Raw genomic sequence first — 19,287 nt, 5'->3', positions numbered from 1 at the left:
CCCCAGTCAATCAAATAATTTATTCCATAAAATGGAAATTTCATTTTATTAAAATTTATATCACGACGCGAATGCTTAAACGTTACCGGCTAGCTTTTTTATTTTTATATTCTTCTCAGTGCTGTCATTAAATAATTTACTGCTTTAAATTAACACTTCTGGTTTGACCTCTCCTTGTAAAAAGTGATCTCAGCTGAAAAGCTACTGCCTTTCAAGCTTTCACCATACCAGAATAATATTTTTTTAATAAATCAGTGAGTTGAGAGTAAATGAATCAAGTGAATGAAATCAGCTCCAAGAAGCCTAAAGAAAGAAATCTTTATAGAGCACCGTGGAGAAAACACTGTTGAGCTTTTTAATTAAAAAACGACGCGTAACTTCGGTTATTTCTGGTTCGATATCCACCCAGTACTCATTCCAGTTCGCGTTGATCCACTCGTTAGCGATTACGGTGAGATCTGTGTTGCCCACAAAAAGATCATCCAGGTTTTGAATCCATCTGCAAAAGAAATCTACAATGAAGTGCATATTTTAGTGAAGAAACTGCATTTTACCGATCCAAACCCAAACTTAGACTAAGTTTGTAGATCTTAGCATATCCTTTGTTGTCGACGGTTAGTGAGAATTTGGCGATAAACCGAAAGTTCTGGAAATCCGTCGTGCCGCGACCTGTCGCATTCAATTTCAAAGTGAGAAACTTGGAGATGAATTTATATCGCGCCGTGGACCTCACGCTGGGGACTCGGCCATGTATCTCAACCTGCGAACGCCTCGGATCTCGGTCGAATCCTTGGATCTTGGTCAAGGTGGTGTTCTCAAAACCGTAGACCCATTGGTCGCTCACCCTCCAGTCATGCCAGAAGGGCTGATCGCGATTCCCCCGCTTAAGCTCGTAAGGAGGCACTTTAATGGCATCCACAGGTTCTATATTCATCTGAGCCACTCCTGTTTTTCCATACCGCCGGATCACCCAGTTGCTGCTGCGCAAGAGGCATTTATCGTCGTGGTAGCGACACTTTTCTACATCAGAAGCTGTTCGAAGAGGCACGTTATTGATTTCCGTTTAAGGCTTGGAGGTGCCTTAATCTTACGCAATTGTTTGGCTGCGACTAGATGAGCAACAAGTGCGAGGTATATCAAGCTCAGTTGCATTATTCCCACTGACAAATGCTCAAAGCTTAACGATATTTTTATAGTTGCGGAGCTTTATCCGGTTGAAAGAACGTTTTAGAAAACATTTAGGGCAAAAGATGCCTGGATATCAAACGAAGCTGCGATGAAAACAAAACTTTCTTTCCGAAAATAAAGGAAAACAAATCATATTGGCGTCATGTTTTGTTGGCAAAATTGGTCAATAAATCAAATTTTTAAGGTGTGAGTGAATGAAACATTTCACATTCGTACCATTGCTTTTATTGTTTCACCCAAAATACCGGAGTATAAATGAGTTGGCCCCCATTTCTATTCCGTTTATGTCAGCAAGTTAATCGCCGACCATCAATTAACTACTAATACGCTTCTGAACGATAGCCAATAATTACCCATTGCAAATCGGATAATAGCTGTAATGGACATCGACGCCCACGAGCACACCTGACATTTAAGACTCCTAAGAGTATATTAATTATTACATCATTAAAGGTTTGGGGCTATGCTTTTCACTTTCACTTAACTAATCGGTCATAACGCAGGCTGATTTATATCACAATTAAACGTAACCGTTGCCGCAACACGTTTTTGGTACTATGAAATTCTGCCACTGTAAGTCCCTTTTATTAAGTTTATCTTAATCTTTGCTTAAAGTTACGGTGACGATTTGATGATTTTCAGGAACAACATAATATAAATTTAAGTAACGCTTGTATACAGTTTAGTAGTCGTTATTTACAATAAATAATTCATATAAATTTAAGTAACGCTACTCGATTGACCTTTTTACGTAAGAAAGAATGCGAAATTAGTCCCAATTCGCATTGTACTGCAATCCCACAACACTTATATCCCATTATAACATGTTGTCCAGGACCTATCTACCTGCTGAGAACAATACATTTAGATCTTAGAAAGAAAGGTTTATCAAACAGCATTTACGCTATCACTTCTGGATCGATCTAACCCCCTGAGATCTAAGATGAAAAGCTCGAGTTTTAAGCTTTCACCACACTTGAATTAAATGTTCTTATAAACACCGTTTAGACGGGCGGGTAAAATGTTATCCAATTTCTCATGCAATATTCGACGAGCGGGTTCCACCCAGTGATGACGGTAAGATCTGTATTGCCTAAAAATAGGTCTCCCAACTCCTGAATCCATGCTACTCGCTAAAAAATTATAAAACCAATTTACAGATCCAAATTTAGTCTGAGACTAAGTTTAAATATCTTAGCATAGAGTGTAAGAGTAAACCAAAAGTTCTGAAAATCTTATTTCGCTAGGCATGTTGTATTTAGTTTTAAGGTAAGAAAACGCGATATACTCGTAAATTGAACGATTATCGCCGAATCGAACGATGGCGATTCCATTTAAAGTTGTCTTTCGCTATTGCTTAGCTGCGACTAGGCAGGCAACTAGTTCCGGATATATCAAGCTCAATTGCATTATTATCACTGACTAATGCTTAATGATATTGCTAGAATTGCTAAATTGCTTATTCTAGCTGTAATTCAGAATCCTTTGCAATAGCTGCAGATCGTTGATGCATTTTAAATAAAGACACAACCGTTTAGATACTCCCACTTAAATCCAATTAAAACAGCACTCAGGCAATGTATATTTCACATTCTAAACAACAGAACAGATTTACGTTCTAACAAATAAAGGAAAAAAGAGAATACTCGAACGTCTAAACTCTATAGAAATCGTCATATGATAACTTGCTAGTCACTTTGTTTAGAATCGACTCAACCAGTCGGTCCACTGCGGAAGTGATGCCCTTGCGCAGGGTATGCCAAATCTCCAGCCACTTGGCGTTGGCCACATCGTTCATGGCGTGACTCAACTCCGGATTATCAAAGAGATTCTCAAAATTCAGATGTATGCTGATGAGGAAGGGTTTAAGCTATAAAGTTTTAACCAGTACAAAGCACCTTCTTACCCCTGCACATCCAGCAAGCACTTTACCTTGGCTATCTCAGCATATCGCCCGCCATCTCCGCGAAGTTGCTCCAACGCCCTCAACTTGCAGCGGAATCGGCACTCCTTGATCTCAACCAGAGCATGGCCCTTTCCCTGGATGGGCATAGTCAACAGACTGCCGTGCATCTCGTAAAACCCATCCAGTTTCAACAATGGAATCCAGCCGCTTAGCTCCAGGACACGCGGCAGCTCCGCGTCGAATCCCTTCGCCTCCGCCACCGTAGCGTCCGCGAATCCCCTTACGGTTAGGTTGTGGAATCTCAGGTCCAACGTCGCGGGGTCACCGGGCTCTATCTGACTGACGACAACATCCTCAAACGAAATAGACTCGAGAGCCTCCAATCCAATGGAGGATAGCCCCTTGGGGAACAGACGAAGTATTCGCGTTATTGTTTCCGCCACGCAGATGGAATCGCCAGCCTCACACTTCTCAATCTCAGGAGCTACAAGTTGGGACTATAAATGGGTTACTATAAGAATGTCCTTCCACTCACGCAGTTGTCCCAAAACGAGAGCCACCCACAGGCAGACTATAAATAGGGTTAGCCCCATTTCGATTCGGTTTAGTGTCAGCTAATCAATGAATGGGCTTGCGACGAACTATTCGCTTTTATAGGCGGTTAGGCGTCTGCGGATAATTACCAGGTTACATGCATATGCAAATTGGGTAATTTGGTCATTTTACTCAATGGTTATAATAGATATCCACGCCCACGACCACGCCCACACCTGACATCTAACACTCTTTGGAATAATCGATTTAATTATTACCTCATTAATTGTTTCGAGCTGTAATTTTCACTTTCAGTCACCCAATGGGTCATTAGCCAGGCTGATTTCCATTATAACTAAACGTAGTTTGCAACACGTTTCCTATTGTTTCAGGTAAAGACTGATCCAGAAAAAGACCCACTGTTTCTTAGAACTTTCATCTTTAATTTACAAATTTAAGAACTACCATAAAAGATTATTCATAGTATAATACAGTTTTTTATTTATAGCGATTTTTGTACACAACAATTTTAAAATATATGTATGCGGCTAGCTAGGAGATGGTGGACTCCACTGGACCTTTAGTTTACATTAAAAAGTGCAGCTTTAAAGCGGGAGTTTTTAGGTTAAACAGTACAAAAAATACAAAGTACAAAGTTCTCTTTTAAAAATTTGATAAATAATTACTACGCGCGTTCCATACAGCGACACAATGATACAATTTTACAGACAAATTTAAACACGATTAGAAATGTGGTTCGATCTACGCTCAGTTAATTTCACAGCCTTATTATTAATAGACTTTATAACTACTTGCTTTAATTAAAAGTGCTTTCGGTTAGTGATAATTTAGACGATCTCATGGATTTTTTGTTTGTCTCTCATCGCTTTTCAGTAAGTAGTGTTCATTACCCTTTTTTGGTATCCATTAAATTAGAATTTAGTTATTGTGTTACACTGATCCCAGGTCCTCTGGGAGGACCCCTCAAAAGAGAATACCCGAAGCGACAACGGACGCCAATCCCATCTCCGCCAGCTGGCCCTGGAGAACTCTGCCACATTGTGTCCGCTGCCGAGGGGTTTGTTACGGCGGAGGCGGCATTCACGGAGCCAATTCGAACGCCGCCGCTAGCTGAGGACCACGTGCTGACCCCCAGTGCCGTTCAGGTTGCTGCTGGGGCAGCCCAGCTCGTTGTTGTTGCTGTTGGTGAAACAAACCTCCTCACTGCCATCGGAATCAGTGCAGCACAGTAATGGCTACGCATCCTCTCCGTCCACGCCCTCCGCCTCCTGGTCGCCACTAGTGGCAATCCTGCAAGGAAAGTGTTGGGGAAAAGGTTATAAGTGAGTGATGATTGATGGTCGATGCGAAGTACATGTGAGGTTGGTTTGAGTGCGATTCTCTCGAAAATGCAATACTTAGTAGACAAGCCAAAAGTTTATTTCAAAAATAAATAAGTATCCATCGATCTAATTAATTACTATATGCGATTGAGAAGAACGTTGATGTATTTTAATAATTTATTTAAGGCTTAAAATACTCTGTATTTGCACTAATATAAACATTCATCTGCTATTGTATTTATGTTCAGTGAACATTGTTCACCTTTTGTAAAGCTTATAAATATATTTAAGGAAACAGAACAGAAAAGCACGTATTGCTGCCTTGTATACCTTTAATAATGTTTAAAAACAAATTGCCATCAACCTCTACATATCTTCAAAAACAGTGTGATATCTCCGTTAGAAAGGAAAACCAATATAACAAATTAATAATTTTAACCCAATATTGACTGTGTAGTATACATTAAATAAAATTTAATTGTTTAGTATAAAATGTAAGTACTTTAAACGAAAGCCTACGACACGAATAGTTCTGTAGATAGAGGACAATTTTATATGATAGGTTTTAATTTAGATAATTTTAATACCACGCTTTATTATATTGTTCAACATATATAGAAGTTTTGAAGGACCTTTTTATTTAGTAAGAATTTCGATTTTATCAGTTATACAAATTCGGCTTTAAAATTAACGAGCGTGCTATAATACTTTTGATTTATCAACCCACCGAAATGACCTCCCTTTGGAATTTAACAACCGTCTTAATTATCTAAATAGAAAGACAGCCCAAACAAATTAAAACAAAAACAACTGAAAATCGTGTTAAAATTGACATATATACAGTTAGCCAGAACAGATGAAAACGCATCAGGAAATTCCTAAACACATTTATTTCACACGTAAACAAACAAGTTCAAAGCAAACATGGTAAAAAGTAAAAAACCACCAGCGAACACAAGAACGAAATTTGTATTTTTATTGTCTGGAAAAGAGAGTGGAAAGTTTTGTGAAATTCGTTTATTGCTAGTGTTAATAAATACGTCTACTAATATACATACGGACCTAAAATGTACACGATTTATACAAAACGTCTAGTATCAACAAATGTATTCAAAAGCAGTACGTACAATTCATCTACTAATTACGCTAAGAATCATCTAAAGGGAATATACTTAAAGTGCACGATCCTAGGACCATAAATTCTTTACAACATTTACATAAATTTCAAATTGTACAGTAGAGTGAGAAGCTGAGGAAATTCGACTTAGGACTAGCTTAGTTGGCTTCGTTGGGTGAGATTCTGGTTTGGATTCTGAATCGTATTTCTTGCGATGCCATTATCGTTAAGAGTCAGCTCGCTATAACATTATACGCAGGATCCGATCCAGAAGTGGAGTGGCAGTAGTTCACGATGATGAGGCCCCGAGCAAAGAGAAAAAATCAGTTTGGACCAGCACATTTTGGGGCGCGGCGCATTTTGGCCATGATATTAAAGTCAAGTGGACAAAAATGGATTTTTATTTTGGTACCCTCTAAAATATTTCAATGGTCATGGCACGCGTTCTATAATCGATTGAAACTCTGCCAATTCAATTAGCTTCGATTTTGTTTCTGTTTCGCATTGGATTATGTTGCATTGAAATTTGCATATTATGGCCCATTCTTTGGAAATCAATTTGGAATAAATTCAAAAGGTTTCGAAAAGTGATTTCAATTTGTTTGTATCAGTGCCAAAAAATCCATTTCCACATTAATAAAAAGTATCATTTTGTGGTCGTCGTGTGTGTGTTTTTGTGGTTGCCAATTTGAAATAGTTGGTGGTTTTTATTGTTGCAAGGGTGTTTTGTGTATTTGTTTCGCACATTTCGATTAGCCACAAATGAATGGGAAACGAGAAACATCAATCAATCCAGCCGAGTGGTAGACACCGAGTATAAGAGTGGGGTGTATATGGTTTTTGGGATAGTACGGATAGAAAGGGAGTGGTGAAACACACAGACACATACAGAGAGTAAAGGGTTTCCAAGTACATATAATAAAAGAAAAATGTCATGATACAAATTATTGAAAATTAGACACGGTTTTTGTTTAATATTTTAGTGCGACTTAGGTGATAAATGAGCCACGCGCAAAGTGCCTTATGCCCGTTGCCACAAAGTACACTTAAAACAAACTTTAGATTCTTATAACTAACTAATAGCTTAATTCTTTATAATAAAGTTTCATAAATTTCCATATTCGTTCCTTTATTTCGCAGTAATTCCTCTTAACTCCGTTCGGTTTCCATTTCCAAAGAGGTTTCTCTTGGCCAAATACCAATTACCAATAAATTGAAAGACTTTTCCAGTAGTACTTAGTGATAAATGCCATTTTATTCAACATGCTAAGCGCCAAAGCCTTATGAGTACTTAATACCCATTACTCGATAAAACAATCGGTGTGGACTTACCAGAGTCACGCTTACTATCTATAGGACCCCATCGGTTGATGGGTAAATGCTTTCTATTTACAAACGTAGTTCCCCTAAAGTCATGCCTTACAAATTCTAAGGGTTGCGTAGAGCCCTACTAGGTACTTGTTAGTAGTGTTAAGCGTGTGATTTAGTGTTAATATCACAAGGGTGTGTGTGGGGGAGTCTGGCCTGAATGAGTCACTGGGATGATTCAGTTAGGCACTTTCTCCGAGACGGTATCGAGACCTTTCACCGTGTTAGTAGCTGATTCGCCTACAACTAAGGTTACATCACTGTGAAGAATCGAGAGAAGAGAGCATAGCAAGATACGATTTGGGGGTTTAGTTTCGGTTCAGAGATCGTAACCAAATGTAGGAGAGGATAGCGAGCTCACAGATGGTATAGGATTAGGAAAAATTAGAAGTAGTAAAGCCAATTCGGTTGAAGAACAGTGCAGGTAGAAACGTAATCACAAGCCATAGGTTAGAAAATATAGCTACTAAAGAAGGAGATGCAGGTCGAGAGAGTTTGTGCAGTTGAGTGTGTTGTGGAGGGTGATGTGGTGGGGTGAATCAAATCCGGAACATACCTGGCATACGTCGAGTTGGCGTTCTTTATCGAAAAGCTGTTCTGGCTTGGCAACACGAAGCGCTGCACCCACTGTAAACAGAGAATACCTTGAGTACCAGTAGATGAAGTGGGCATAAGCCCCCAAAGTCCCCAAGAACCGTATGCGGTCGGTCACGTAATTTGATAGAGTCAGTCCATTGATGGTGGTATCTTTAATGCTTTAAAATGTGTCAAAACGTTCGCCTAATTTGTGATTCGCTAAGCCCGCTTGATAAGTCCACCAAGTGGAGGCGGAAAATACTCACCCGACTGTTCATCAGACGCTGATTGCCCATGCAGGCAGCCATGTGTATCACAAGGTATAGGTTAAACAGTAAATAAAGAATGGCAAATATGCCTGCAAATAGCAAGGAAAAAGGGAAACAATTAGCAAAAGTCTATAATAATAGAATGTGTTGTACACTCACAGACTAGGGCCAGCAGGCCGCCTTTAATTTCCATGCTCTCCACCTGGACCACCACAAAGTACAGATTTACACCAATCACAACAATGGTGAGCAGTATGGACACGATTTTGTTGCCCCTGCAAAAGACAGCAAATTAAACACTGCCCGGAAACCAATTAAAAGCTTCTGTAACACTCACAATCCATTGACGAACTCGCCCATGATGGCGGCGCACGAGGTGAATGCAATGGTTGGTATGGCAGCGAATGGCAGCTGGAGCGACATCACGGCATTCAGGATGTCGTTCATGCTGGTCAGATCCTCCATCTTGCTGAACATGGCCAGGCAGAAGGTGGGAATGATGGCAATGCAGCGCGTGACCAGCACGCGGCACCAACGCGGCCACTGCAGGTTCAGGAATCCCTCCATGGAGAACTGACCCGCATAGGTGCCCGTCATGGTAGAGCTCTGACCAGCGGCCAGAATGCCCACGCCCCAAATGTACATGGCCACGGCGCCGAAGGTGCAGCCCAGGAAGAGTCCACCCTTGTACAAATCCGCATCGATGATGGCAGTTCCATTCACATTGTCCACAAATGACATTTTGGCATCTTCGTACATGGACTTGTCTTTGCACACTTCAAGCTACGCGGGCATCGAAAAGTCAAACATCAGTAAAACGATAAATTGATCCTAGGATCGTCTACTTACCACATCATGGTTCGTTTTGCCGTACATGCCATGCGCAAACACAGCCACCACAAACAGATTAATAATGAAGGACACAAACAGAGCTACCGATGCCTCTATAAAGAAGTAGAAATTCGCCTCGCTTACTTTCTTTGGCTGGCGACGATCTATATCGCGGGACTGATAACAGAAACTAGGTTAAAGCCAAGAAGTGGCAAGAAAAATGTTTGTTATAATACCTTAACCAAGGCCGAGTGCAGGTAGAGATTGTGGGGCATTATGACAGCACCCACTACGCCAACCGCCTGCAGCAAAACGTTGGAATTGCAGTCGGAGCACCAGGGCACAAACATCCCCTCGAGAACTTCGCCTTGATTGGGGGCTGACACGATGTACTGAAAAAGATAAATAAGGCAGTTAGGTTGACTCAGTAATTACTAGTTTCAAATTGATAATAGGGACAAAACTAAAATCCCCTAATATGTTTGTTATTTTCTTTTCGGATGACATAATTTTATTCGTTCCTAAAGAAAACAAAACAAAGATGTAAAGGCTTTGTTTCCGCTGCTTGAAAAAACCCCCAATGGATCATTGTAAAATTCTGCATTGTATAATCAACTGATAAGGTCTGCCATTATATATCTGTTTGAAACTGTTTGTCATATCCGGCAGCATCATGTGCCTGGCCAGCGTCAGATGAGAGCCCAGAACCCCCTAGCCAGCGCCCCTCGAAATGTGCAAGTGCAGCTTATCTAATCAACTGGGTCTCCGACTGGGGCAGACGGCTCAAGAACAATTGTTTATTATCTGAGACGTAAACATGACGCGGTCGTAAATTTAAGAGTTGGAATAAGTTCTGCCCATTTTTTAATAACCATTGAAAAAACATCAACAGAAAGTGGGATGTTTTACGACAAGATGTAAAAAAGCTTCCGAAGAATATTGTGCCATTGCATCAACACAATTGTTTAAACACATTGTATTTGCACTCACGTCTGGCAAGCACTTCTCCTGACTACTTTATTGACTTAAAGCTAGGGGAATTTTTCGTATATTTCGGGGATTAATTTTCACTCCAAAGACAATACTTTAATGTGGGGCTTTTTTGGTACGCGGTTCAAGCTTACCTCATATCCGAAGGAGATAGCCATTATGGTGATGAGTGTGCCGAATAGGAACTCCAGCTTGCGTAGACCGTATTTGTCCAGAAAGAGGAACGTGAACGTGTCGACAATGGTTATCAACACGCCGCCCCACAAAGGCACACTGCAAAACAGGGAAAAGTACCGCATGAGAACTGGGTAATCCAATATTCTGTGCAATGGCTATGCTTACACTTTATTGGACAGCAGGTATATGGCGATGGCCGTGCCGATAACCTCCTGCATGTCTGAACCAATAATGGCTATCTCAATCATTATCCAGAGGATCCAACGTGGCAGGCGCTTGTACTGCCTGTAGCACATCTCGGCCAGATGGAGGCCTGTCACAACACCCAGTCTATCGGAAAGATTGGGACCATTAGACTTTAATTTCTTTGGGGAACTCACAGACCCGCTCACCTTGCAGCCAAGCGTTGCATAAGTAGACCCAGGACGGTGGCCCACAGCAAGACCCACAAGATCTTGTACTTGGCCGCCGCACCAGACTGCATATCGGATTCGATGTTGCCGGGATCCAGATACGCAATGGACATCAGAAAACCGGGTCCCGTGAAGGCCCACAGCTTGCGAAAGCTGAAACCAACCTGCAGAGCACAAGATAATGGTCTTAGTTTATTTATTTTTCGTTTTTCAAGCTGACTCACATTTGTGCGATCATCGTCGGGTATGAGGACCTTCTCATCGCTGAAGTAGGCCTGCTTGGCGGCGGGTTTCAGATAGGTCGTCTCGTTGAGTATCTGCTGGTGGTGCAGATGGCTGTTCCGCTGACTGCCTCCGGCGGAGCCACCGGCGGACTCGCCCGGTCCATCGCCACCGGCGCCCGGCTCGTGGTAGGCCTCATTCGAAGACATGCTGTAATGAAGAGAAGCATTTAGACCTAGTCAGTTTAGAGTTTACCCATATTTATCGTCCGCCACCGACGATTCTAATCTGTATCTGCTCTGCGATTGTTTCACCTGCCATTAGCGTAGAATTCTCACAATTTTCATTTAATTGAGCATCTGCCTGCGATTCCAGCTCAATTAGCATTATCATAAAGCAAAAAACAAACAAACCGAGTTCGCACTATATGAGATGGGGATTTCTGCACCATATAACTTTATCAGCCAATATATTCTATACTGTATTTGGAATATTTCATCATAATCTAACCAAAGTCAAGGCAGCACGTTTTATGTTTTCCCGGTACGAGAGTGGCAAAAAAATAAAAATAGTTTGGTAGTAGTGCCGAGTAGCTGATAAGGCAAAATTAGTAAATTCCATTTTATGTATATTCACGATATGAGTGCTTTATGAGGAAATAAAACAGAGGACTGTGAATCATACAGTCCAGTAATTGACATTCCTTTGTGCAATTTACCACAGCAAATTTCTCATTTGCATTGGGCAATCGTGAGATATGACTTGTTAAAAACAAGTCTACTGAAGAGATATACAAGACCATTGACCTGCGCATCGTTATGAGTTTTCGGATACTGTTTATTTGGTAAAAAGCGATTACAAGTGCGTTTTGGATGGGGACGTGTGAGCAGCCAAGAGCTCTTGACAGCGTATTGTTGAATAAAGAGCCAAGTGGCTCACCTTGACAAGCGCTGCTGCCCCACTGATGCTATATATCTGCTGAGGCTTTCCACACCGCTTCATTGATGACGGACGCACGGACGGACAGACGGACGGAGCGGAGCAGAGCCAAGACAAAGAGCCCGAGCGCATCGGGCGATGTCTACTTGTATGTGGCATTTAATCGGGTGTACATTATGCGGTGTTTGGTGTGCCTATCAGCCGAGTTGGCCCACTCAAGGCGCCATTAATGGAGCTCAAATGCAATGCTTATGGCAAAACTGTAACGAATCGACGGAGTGTCTAGTTCACTGGAGCACTTATGGTATGTTTGGATCGAAGCCTGCCCTGTTTGCCCAGCTGTACGGCAAAGCCCACGCCCCCAAAACGGAACTCAAGCGATAACACAGCACAATCAGCTACGTGTTAGCCTTTTAGTTTTCTACCAAATCGGACAGCGTAATTTATGATAATTATTGGCAAAAAAGCACGCAGTTTCAGGGATATTTCCAATTGAGTGTCCAAATTAATGACTGCTTTTCCATTTTCGTGTTGTCCACTTGGTTTATTTCGGGACCACATGAGTATATTTTGAACTGCGTTCCATTTTGCGCCGTCAGCACACACAAACAATTCAATTTAGAACACTTGACAACAAAAGCGCGAAATATTTCCAAAACAAGATAACGGTAATTTTTTTTTTTTTAAATATTAAGTTACTTCCTTCCGTGAAGAGGGAAGAATTATTTGGCCGCCCCGTTGGAACGGGTTAACGCCACTGCCAATGTATGAAATTAAATTTCAAGAAAAACAAAATTTAATGGACAGCTATGTAAATATCGTGCAGTAGTTTCTGGTGATGTTATGATGACAATGAACGATGAGCGATGACGATGAACGATAAGCGATGAAAATGTTATCAATATGTGTGAGAAATTTTAATTTTGAGATTTTGTGAGTTGGTATAAGCGTGGATGGTGTTATAGTGTGTTAAATGAGCAGTGTGGAGTGTGTTGTATTAGATATTAATATTAGCAGCTCGAATGAAACTGGTAATCGATGTCCAATTTTCAATTGGTTCATTTCCAAGTAAACGATAGATATCGTTATATTTAAGTAGTGTTGGATAATTTTGTCTTGTTGGTGTATATTTTGAGCAATTTAACAAAATATGCGAAATGTCTTCATTAACGTTACACGAATCGCATAGGGCGTTATCGTAGACTTTCATTTTGGAAAGTGTGTATTTGTCAAAAGCATGTCCGCTTAAGATTCTGTTTAGAGTCTTCGTTTCTATACGGTTGAATAGGTGTTCTTTGTTTTTAAACCAAGGCTTGGAAGTGGTATATGGTGAGAGGAGAGAGTAACCCTTGTTACGCTCTAATGAGAACAGACTGTATTCACGCTCCCAGTCTTGTTTTATTTGCGCGAACATATGATTGATTGCGTCCTTAAGGGTCCATCTGACGGGTGCGAAAGAGCCGTTAATTTTAGCATTTTTAGCCGCTGTATCTGCGAGATCGTTTTCCCAAATATTGGAATGGCTTGGAATGTGGTGAAATTCTATGGATAGCAGGGTTGGGTTGTTTATGACTTTTTTCAGAATGCATTGAGAGATGCAGTTTTTGGAGTTCGTGTTCTTTATTGTCTGGATGGCACCAAGACTGTCAGTTAAAATTGCTATTTTGGAGAACTTTTTTGAAATACCGAAGTCAATGGCTTTTTCTAGGGCTGTGAGTTCAGCAGTCAGCGACGATAGTTTTTTGTCGGTGTAGAAACTTTTTATCGAATTGGAATTTAAGTGGACAAAGGCACCTCCTGTAAAATTTTCCGACACAGAACCATCCGTGAAGATGATTTCCATATTTTTTGAGGTTAAACTTCTTATTTTTTCTTTAAATAAAGAGAGAATTATAGTCTCGTTTGCCATTTTTTTATTTGTACAAGTACCTTTAAAGAAATTTGTGTCAACTGAAATCTTGCGTGTGGACAGAGAGTAAGGACAAATAGGAGCAATACTATCCAGGATATTTTTAAATTCAGCATAAATTCTACTGTAACTAGTATTTTTGGCTACAAAGGAGTTTGACAGAAGCGACGCAGATGGTAGTCCATGAGCGAACGTTTTGGCCAACTCCTTCGCTGTAGCGAATTTAATCCTATAAGCTGGAGGAAGTTCAGCTGCAAGATTATAAATAATATTAATTGGAGTCGATTTAATAAGTCCTAAGGCCTTTCTAAGGTGGAAATTAGCATGCTTATTTATATTGTTTTGTACTGATTTTGATATGTTTGAAAAAGAGGAGCAGGCGTATTCATATCTAGTTCTAATAAATGCTTTATAAAAGAGTAGTGACTTGCTTGGATGTACTCCGAAGCGGCAACCACTGAGCATTTGAATAAACATATTCGTTTGATTCGATTTAGAGATCGTTTTATTTACATGCTGAACAGACGAGTTGTTTGAACTTATGACTCTACCTAAATAATTTATACTATTTACATTTTTTAAAATAATATTATTGCACAAGATACTTAAAGGTTTTTTTCTTAGATTAAAATGAATGGTGGCTGATTTGTCTGGATTAAAAGTAAGATTATTAATATTGCACAGTTCCATAAACCTATTTACTTTTTGTTCTAATTTCTCTTCAGCCATCGAAAAGACTTTGTCATAACAGACTAGAAAGAAGTCGTCAGCGTACTGGAACAGAATACTGTCATGGTCATTACTTAAGCTGTGAAGCTCAGCTGTATATAAATTAAAGAGGATTGGACTCAGACAACTACCTTGACTAACTCCTTTGTTTACAGTTATCTCTGCAGTACCCATAGTGAGAACTCTTTTACTAAGGAAGTTTATAATGAAATAAATATGATTGTGGTCGAAACCCAAACTAACTAATTTGCTACCCAGAATAGGGATATTGACGGCATCAAAGGCTTTACTTAAGTCTAAAACCGCTGCGGTAACGTGGAAACCACGAGCTTTTAGGTTGGCTATGTTATTTATTACATCGTTGATGCATTGGGCAGTAGAATGGTTTTTTCTGAACGCATAGGATCTTGGTGGCAGAATTTTATTTTTATTAATGTACTCTTCCATCCGCAATTTAATCAAACCTTCTAAGCACTTAAAAGTCACACTTAGAAGGCAGATAGGTCTGTTGTTGGTAATAATTGAAGAGTCTAGATTTTTTTTGGGAACAGGTATAACCCTTATTTTCCGCCACTGATCTGGAATAAACCCATTGTCTAAAGTAATGTTTAGCAGGGATACCAGTTTTTCTATTTGACTTAAGGGTAGAGATAGAAGCATTCTGTATGAAATGTTGTCAAGACCCTTAGCCGAGTCTGGGTTACGAGAGTTAAGGAAGTCAAGAAGTTCACGCGCTGAGAAATTAGAGTTGGTATATCTATAAAGCAGATCAGGAGAAAAAGATACGTCAGGACACATCGCAGTGTTGGGAGCTGTGGCTATTTGATTGAGAAAATCTCTATGTTCTGAGTCAGATATTGCACTGTTTGACGGTTTAATTTGTTTAAAAAGTTTAAGATTTTTGATTTTGTTCCACATATCTTTCAGAGAAGAGGGGTTAGAAATGTCTTCTGCTAGCTTATTGAGGTTTTCTTTTCTCATTTTATAATAATAGTTGTTAAGTTTTTTATTACTGTTAATATAGGCAATAGCATCAGATTGTAGTTTGGATTTAAAATATTTTTGTCTGCACGCGTTTCTTAATCTAAACAATTTTTCACATACCTCGTCCCAATACTTTTTTGGAACATATCTATTGTTTGTATTTATTTTAATTGAATTATTACAGTGTATTGTTTGGGATAAGTTGGAAATGCTATCTAACGTTGTAATTTGAATTTTGGAAAAGTCTTTGATTATTTTATTATGGTTAAATTTAATAATATTAGTCGAAGCAGAAATTTGGTCTATTTCAATTAAGATTGGGAAATGATTGCTATTTGATATTTTAGAATTTATTGAGGACCAGTTAGAACAAAGATTGCTACTATTAATGAAAGTGAGATCGAGTGTTGAAGTATAGGATGGGTTATGGGAGTAAGTTGGAGAGCCGTTGTTAAGGCAAAAGAAACCGGAGTGTAAGAGGGAATTTTCTAAAATACCGCCTCTGACATCTTGAGTATTATTACCCCAAATGCTGGATTTGGCATTGAAGTCACCACCTATGACAGTTAGACCACTCGATTGAGCAGCAATAGTAAATAGATCATCGCAGCCTTGTTGAAAAGAATTAATGTCTGTGCTGGGAGCAGCATAGACACTGAAAATATTAATATTATTTCTTAGGTTAATTGTACGGATACCAATGACTTCTAAGCTAATATCACAGTTGATTTGTTTAAAGCGTATGTGTTTTTTTAAGTAAATTCCAACGCCTCCATAACCATCGTTACGCGGCTTACATACAAAATTATAATTTGCCAAGCTACACATGGAATTATTGGAAATCCATATCTCTGATAAAATTGCTATGTCTATGTTATTGTTTACTAAGAATAATTCTAGTAATTGTTTGTTATTATTAGCAGTTAAGCTCTGAATATTATACTGTAGGATTTTTATTGTCATTTAAATAATATAACTTTATGTTTTATTTTCAAATGAAAACAGATAGACAAATGAAAGAGAAAAGAAAAACGAATAAATAAAAAACAATTAATTTAACAGAAAAAAAAAAAAAAAAAAAAAAAAAAAAATCAGAAAAATAAGTAAATAGATAAATAAATAAATAAAAAAGTTATTATTCAAAATTAAACAAGTTGATTAATTTTGAACAAATCAATTTTTGAGTTTGTAAGTGCTATTCTGTTTCTTAAATTCTCTAAAAAGTTTCTTGATTCAGGTACTAAATTGGTTGTTTCGTTGACTAGAAATGAGGATATTTCAGAAGCTAATTGATTTAAGCTATTCTCCGCAGCTTCAAGAGCTGGATTGTCTAAAAAAGGTTGACTAGAGGGTGAGGAACTAGGTGGATTAGAATGAATGAGAGAAAACTTTTCGTTTGGAGTGTACTCATGTTCATAAAGAGCAGCTTTCCAGCTGATCATAGTGTCGCGTGAATTTTTATCTTCGTTTTTCTTGTTAAGAGAGTTCTTAACAACCTTATTAAAAGGGTTTTGTGCAAATATTTGTTGGGTAGCTATTTTGGTATTATTTTGTAACACTGGATTGGCAGATTTTCTTTGCCATGTTGGCTGGGGGAAGTGGGTTAAGTCGTTGGTGTCGACTTCATCTAAAATTTGGAAGAGAGAGGGGTACCTAATCTTCGTTTCATTTCGTGATAAATTCTCAATAGTCATACATTTCTGGATAGCGTACGCTCTCTTACGAGCAGGGCACTCAAGAGAGGTGGCTGGGTGATTTTGTTTGCAGTTGGCACAAACGAGTTGATTACATTGTTGTTCTCTTGAATGCGAAAGAGAACATTTACTGCATTTTTGTTCAGTTTGTTTACAATGCTGAGCAAAGTGATTAAATCTAAAACAACGAAAACATTGACTAAAAGGAACATATGGACTAACATTAATTTTGGTGTACAGGAAGACAATCTCGTTGGGAATTTGAGTACCTTTAAAAAGAATCTTAACCCTAGGAGTGTTAATAAAAATATCTTTATTGTCTCGGTCCTTAGTCTTCACACGAATTATTTCTTGAATAGGTACTGGAGAAGAAATGTACTCCTTAAGTTCAGAGTCGGAAAATTTTGTCGGAATATTAAAAATAATACCCATTTTAAAAATGAAATGCTTAAGAATTTTAGGTTCGTAACCATTACTTTTAAGATTTGAGGACAGGATGCTATTAGCTGCCGTTGCTGACTTGCACTCAGCCTTGCAGCGCCCATAACCAATCTTATTTACTGAAATTATATCTTTAATATTTAATTTTAGCAGGACAGCATTTAGTTCAAGAGGATTTATAGGAACTCTTCTAGGTCGGTTTTCGCCATTGGTTTCACCAATTTTGTCTATGTAGACCACAAAGGGTCCCTTGTGAGCGCTGCTGTACGAGTATCCGTTGTTTTCCAAATTTCCACTTTCTCTCTTCTCTTCTTTGCTAGCAGGATCCGTTATAGCTTTACCACTTACTTGGCTGGTTGGACTCGGATGACTTACAGGGTCAATGACTTCTTTCATCACAACTTCTTCGCTTTCCGATTCTACTAAATTGTTATCCGTAGGTTTTTTCTTTTTATTTAAGGGCGATAATTTCGGCCTTTTAACGTTGCTCAGCTCCGAATAAGGGTTTTTACCCTTGGCCTCGGAGGAGGCCATTTTTCTTGGAGTAACTTTACCCGTAATTGATTGTTTATTTAACCAATAACAACAGACAAATATTTATAAAAGGTATTAAACGTATATATTACGTTATATTTTTGTTTTGAAAAAAAACAGAATAAGTAAAAATCGGTATCACACACTGCTCAAACACCTCCGTTGCATGCAACAGTCAGCACGCGAAAAGTAACGGTAATTTGAAAACAGCAATACTTATCAGCGGCAGATTGTTAATTCGCTTGCTGTTCAAAAACAGCGCATTAACTGTGGTTGTACGCCTTCTGCCCGAGATTCGCGGGGCTCTAAAAACTGCTTTTCTATGGAAGTGAGCAGGCAGTAAAATGCCAAATTGCGTCTGGGAAACCGAGCAATTGTTGGGGGTTTTTAAACTGCGAAACGCGTGTCAACAAACAATTGTTTTTACGGTTATTTACGGTTAAGAACTACACACTGCTCTCTTTGCCGGCTGGGCACAGAGGGGAGGGGAGGGGGAGAGAGCACCACGTTTTGTTATTAGCACAGCACATACCTGCGTGCGCACTCACTCATACACGCGTACAGCCACACACACAACACAAAATATTGATGGAGATGTAAATTATTGGATAACTTGAGTTAACCACTTCCTAGCAATTAAGGGGGCTTACTCGCAGCTGTGGGACGCCAAGGGGTTAACTAGTCGCAGCCCTCGCCTTTATTATATCACACTCGGCACTTATTACTGATTATAAATGCATTTTCCGAAATTTTCTCGCGGAGCAGTTTACGAATTCTGTGACGTGACGTTGGGACGGCGGAAATAAAAGTGATGGGTGCAGTGCAGCGAAGAACAACGACGAAAAGCAGTGGAAGAAGCGATGCGGGTCTTTGGCTGCCAATTGTTGGCGTAGTTAACGGCAATTGACGGGCGTACAGGCAATTTGTGCTCTGCCCGCGAGCGCTGCTCTTTGTTTATTAATTTTCCTCGCAATATTTGAGATTCTGCCACCAGCTGCTTTCTTTTGCACGCACACACACGCACACTCTCTCCGCCCGATGTGGCAACCTGCGGCCACTCTCTCTCTCGTCATTGATTTGCCGAAGTCCGGCAACTCTGCGGCCATACACTACCTTATCGGCC

The 19,287-nt window shown here is 39.5% G+C and overlaps 3 protein-coding genes and 1 long non-coding RNA gene across 8 annotated transcripts; 1 reads left to right on the top strand and 3 right to left on the bottom strand.

The window, feature by feature from the left end:
• Positions 1-27: 27 nt before the first annotated feature.
• On the bottom strand, positions 28-1,187 carry LOC108027061 (circadian clock-controlled protein daywake). Of its 2 annotated transcripts, none has more exons than XM_017098270.2 (3): positions 1,092-1,187; positions 555-1,032; positions 28-499 (listed from the first exon to the last, which is right to left on the bottom strand). In XM_017098270.2, exons 1-3 carry the CDS (start codon positions 1,150-1,152, stop codon positions 304-306), a joined length of 735 nt encoding a protein of 244 aa, XP_016953759.2. In that variant the 5' UTR covers positions 1,153-1,187; the 3' UTR covers positions 28-303. The 2 variants fall into 2 exon arrangements, with proteins under 2 accessions (XP_016953759.2, XP_043950769.1); XM_044094834.1 differs by lacking the exon at positions 28-499 and having other exon boundaries at positions 572-669; positions 729-1,032.
• Positions 1,029-1,916, top strand: LOC122819001 (uncharacterized). The gene is made up of 2 exons (XR_006368461.2): positions 1,029-1,131; positions 1,197-1,916. It is a non-coding gene; the product is annotated as an uncharacterized LOC122819001 (long non-coding RNA).
• An 825-nt stretch (positions 1,917-2,741) lies between these two features.
• LOC108027080 (uncharacterized) lies at positions 2,742-3,732 on the bottom strand. 2 transcript variants are annotated; one of them, XM_017098295.3, is made up of 3 exons: positions 3,630-3,731; positions 3,095-3,578; positions 2,742-3,038 (listed from the first exon to the last, which is right to left on the bottom strand). In XM_017098295.3, exons 1-3 carry the CDS (start codon positions 3,685-3,687, stop codon positions 2,843-2,845), a joined length of 738 nt encoding a protein of 245 aa, XP_016953784.1. In that variant the 5' UTR covers positions 3,688-3,731; the 3' UTR covers positions 2,742-2,842. The 2 variants fall into 2 exon arrangements, with proteins under 2 accessions (XP_016953784.1, XP_050744755.1); XM_050888798.1 differs by having other exon boundaries at positions 2,914-3,038; positions 3,121-3,578; positions 3,630-3,732.
• A 370-nt stretch (positions 3,733-4,102) lies between these two features.
• On the bottom strand, positions 4,103-11,144 carry LOC108027272 (protein Malvolio). 3 transcript variants are annotated; one of them, XM_017098649.3, is made up of 11 exons: positions 10,937-11,144; positions 10,692-10,876; positions 10,465-10,629; positions 10,257-10,395; positions 9,369-9,524; positions 9,151-9,309; positions 8,639-9,084; positions 8,461-8,576; positions 8,299-8,390; positions 8,013-8,083; positions 4,103-4,939 (listed from the first exon to the last, which is right to left on the bottom strand). In XM_017098649.3, exons 1-11 carry the CDS (start codon positions 11,141-11,143, stop codon positions 4,885-4,887), a joined length of 1,791 nt encoding a protein of 596 aa, XP_016954138.1. In that variant the 5' UTR covers position 11,144; the 3' UTR covers positions 4,103-4,884. The 3 variants fall into 3 exon arrangements, with proteins under 3 accessions (XP_016954138.1, XP_016954136.1, XP_016954137.1); XM_017098647.3 differs by lacking the exon at positions 4,103-4,939 and adding an exon at positions 5,974-6,329; XM_017098648.3 differs by lacking the exon at positions 4,103-4,939 and adding an exon at positions 7,319-7,716.
• Between the last annotated feature and the right edge of the window lie 8,143 nt (positions 11,145-19,287).

The sequence above is a fragment of the Drosophila biarmipes genome, chromosome 3R (genome assembly GCF_025231255.1).
Source record: "Drosophila biarmipes strain raj3 chromosome 3R, RU_DBia_V1.1, whole genome shotgun sequence".
In the NCBI taxonomy this organism is placed as follows: domain Eukaryota; kingdom Metazoa; phylum Arthropoda; class Insecta; order Diptera; family Drosophilidae; genus Drosophila; species Drosophila biarmipes.
This window is presented reverse-complemented; position numbering and strand designations above follow the sequence as displayed.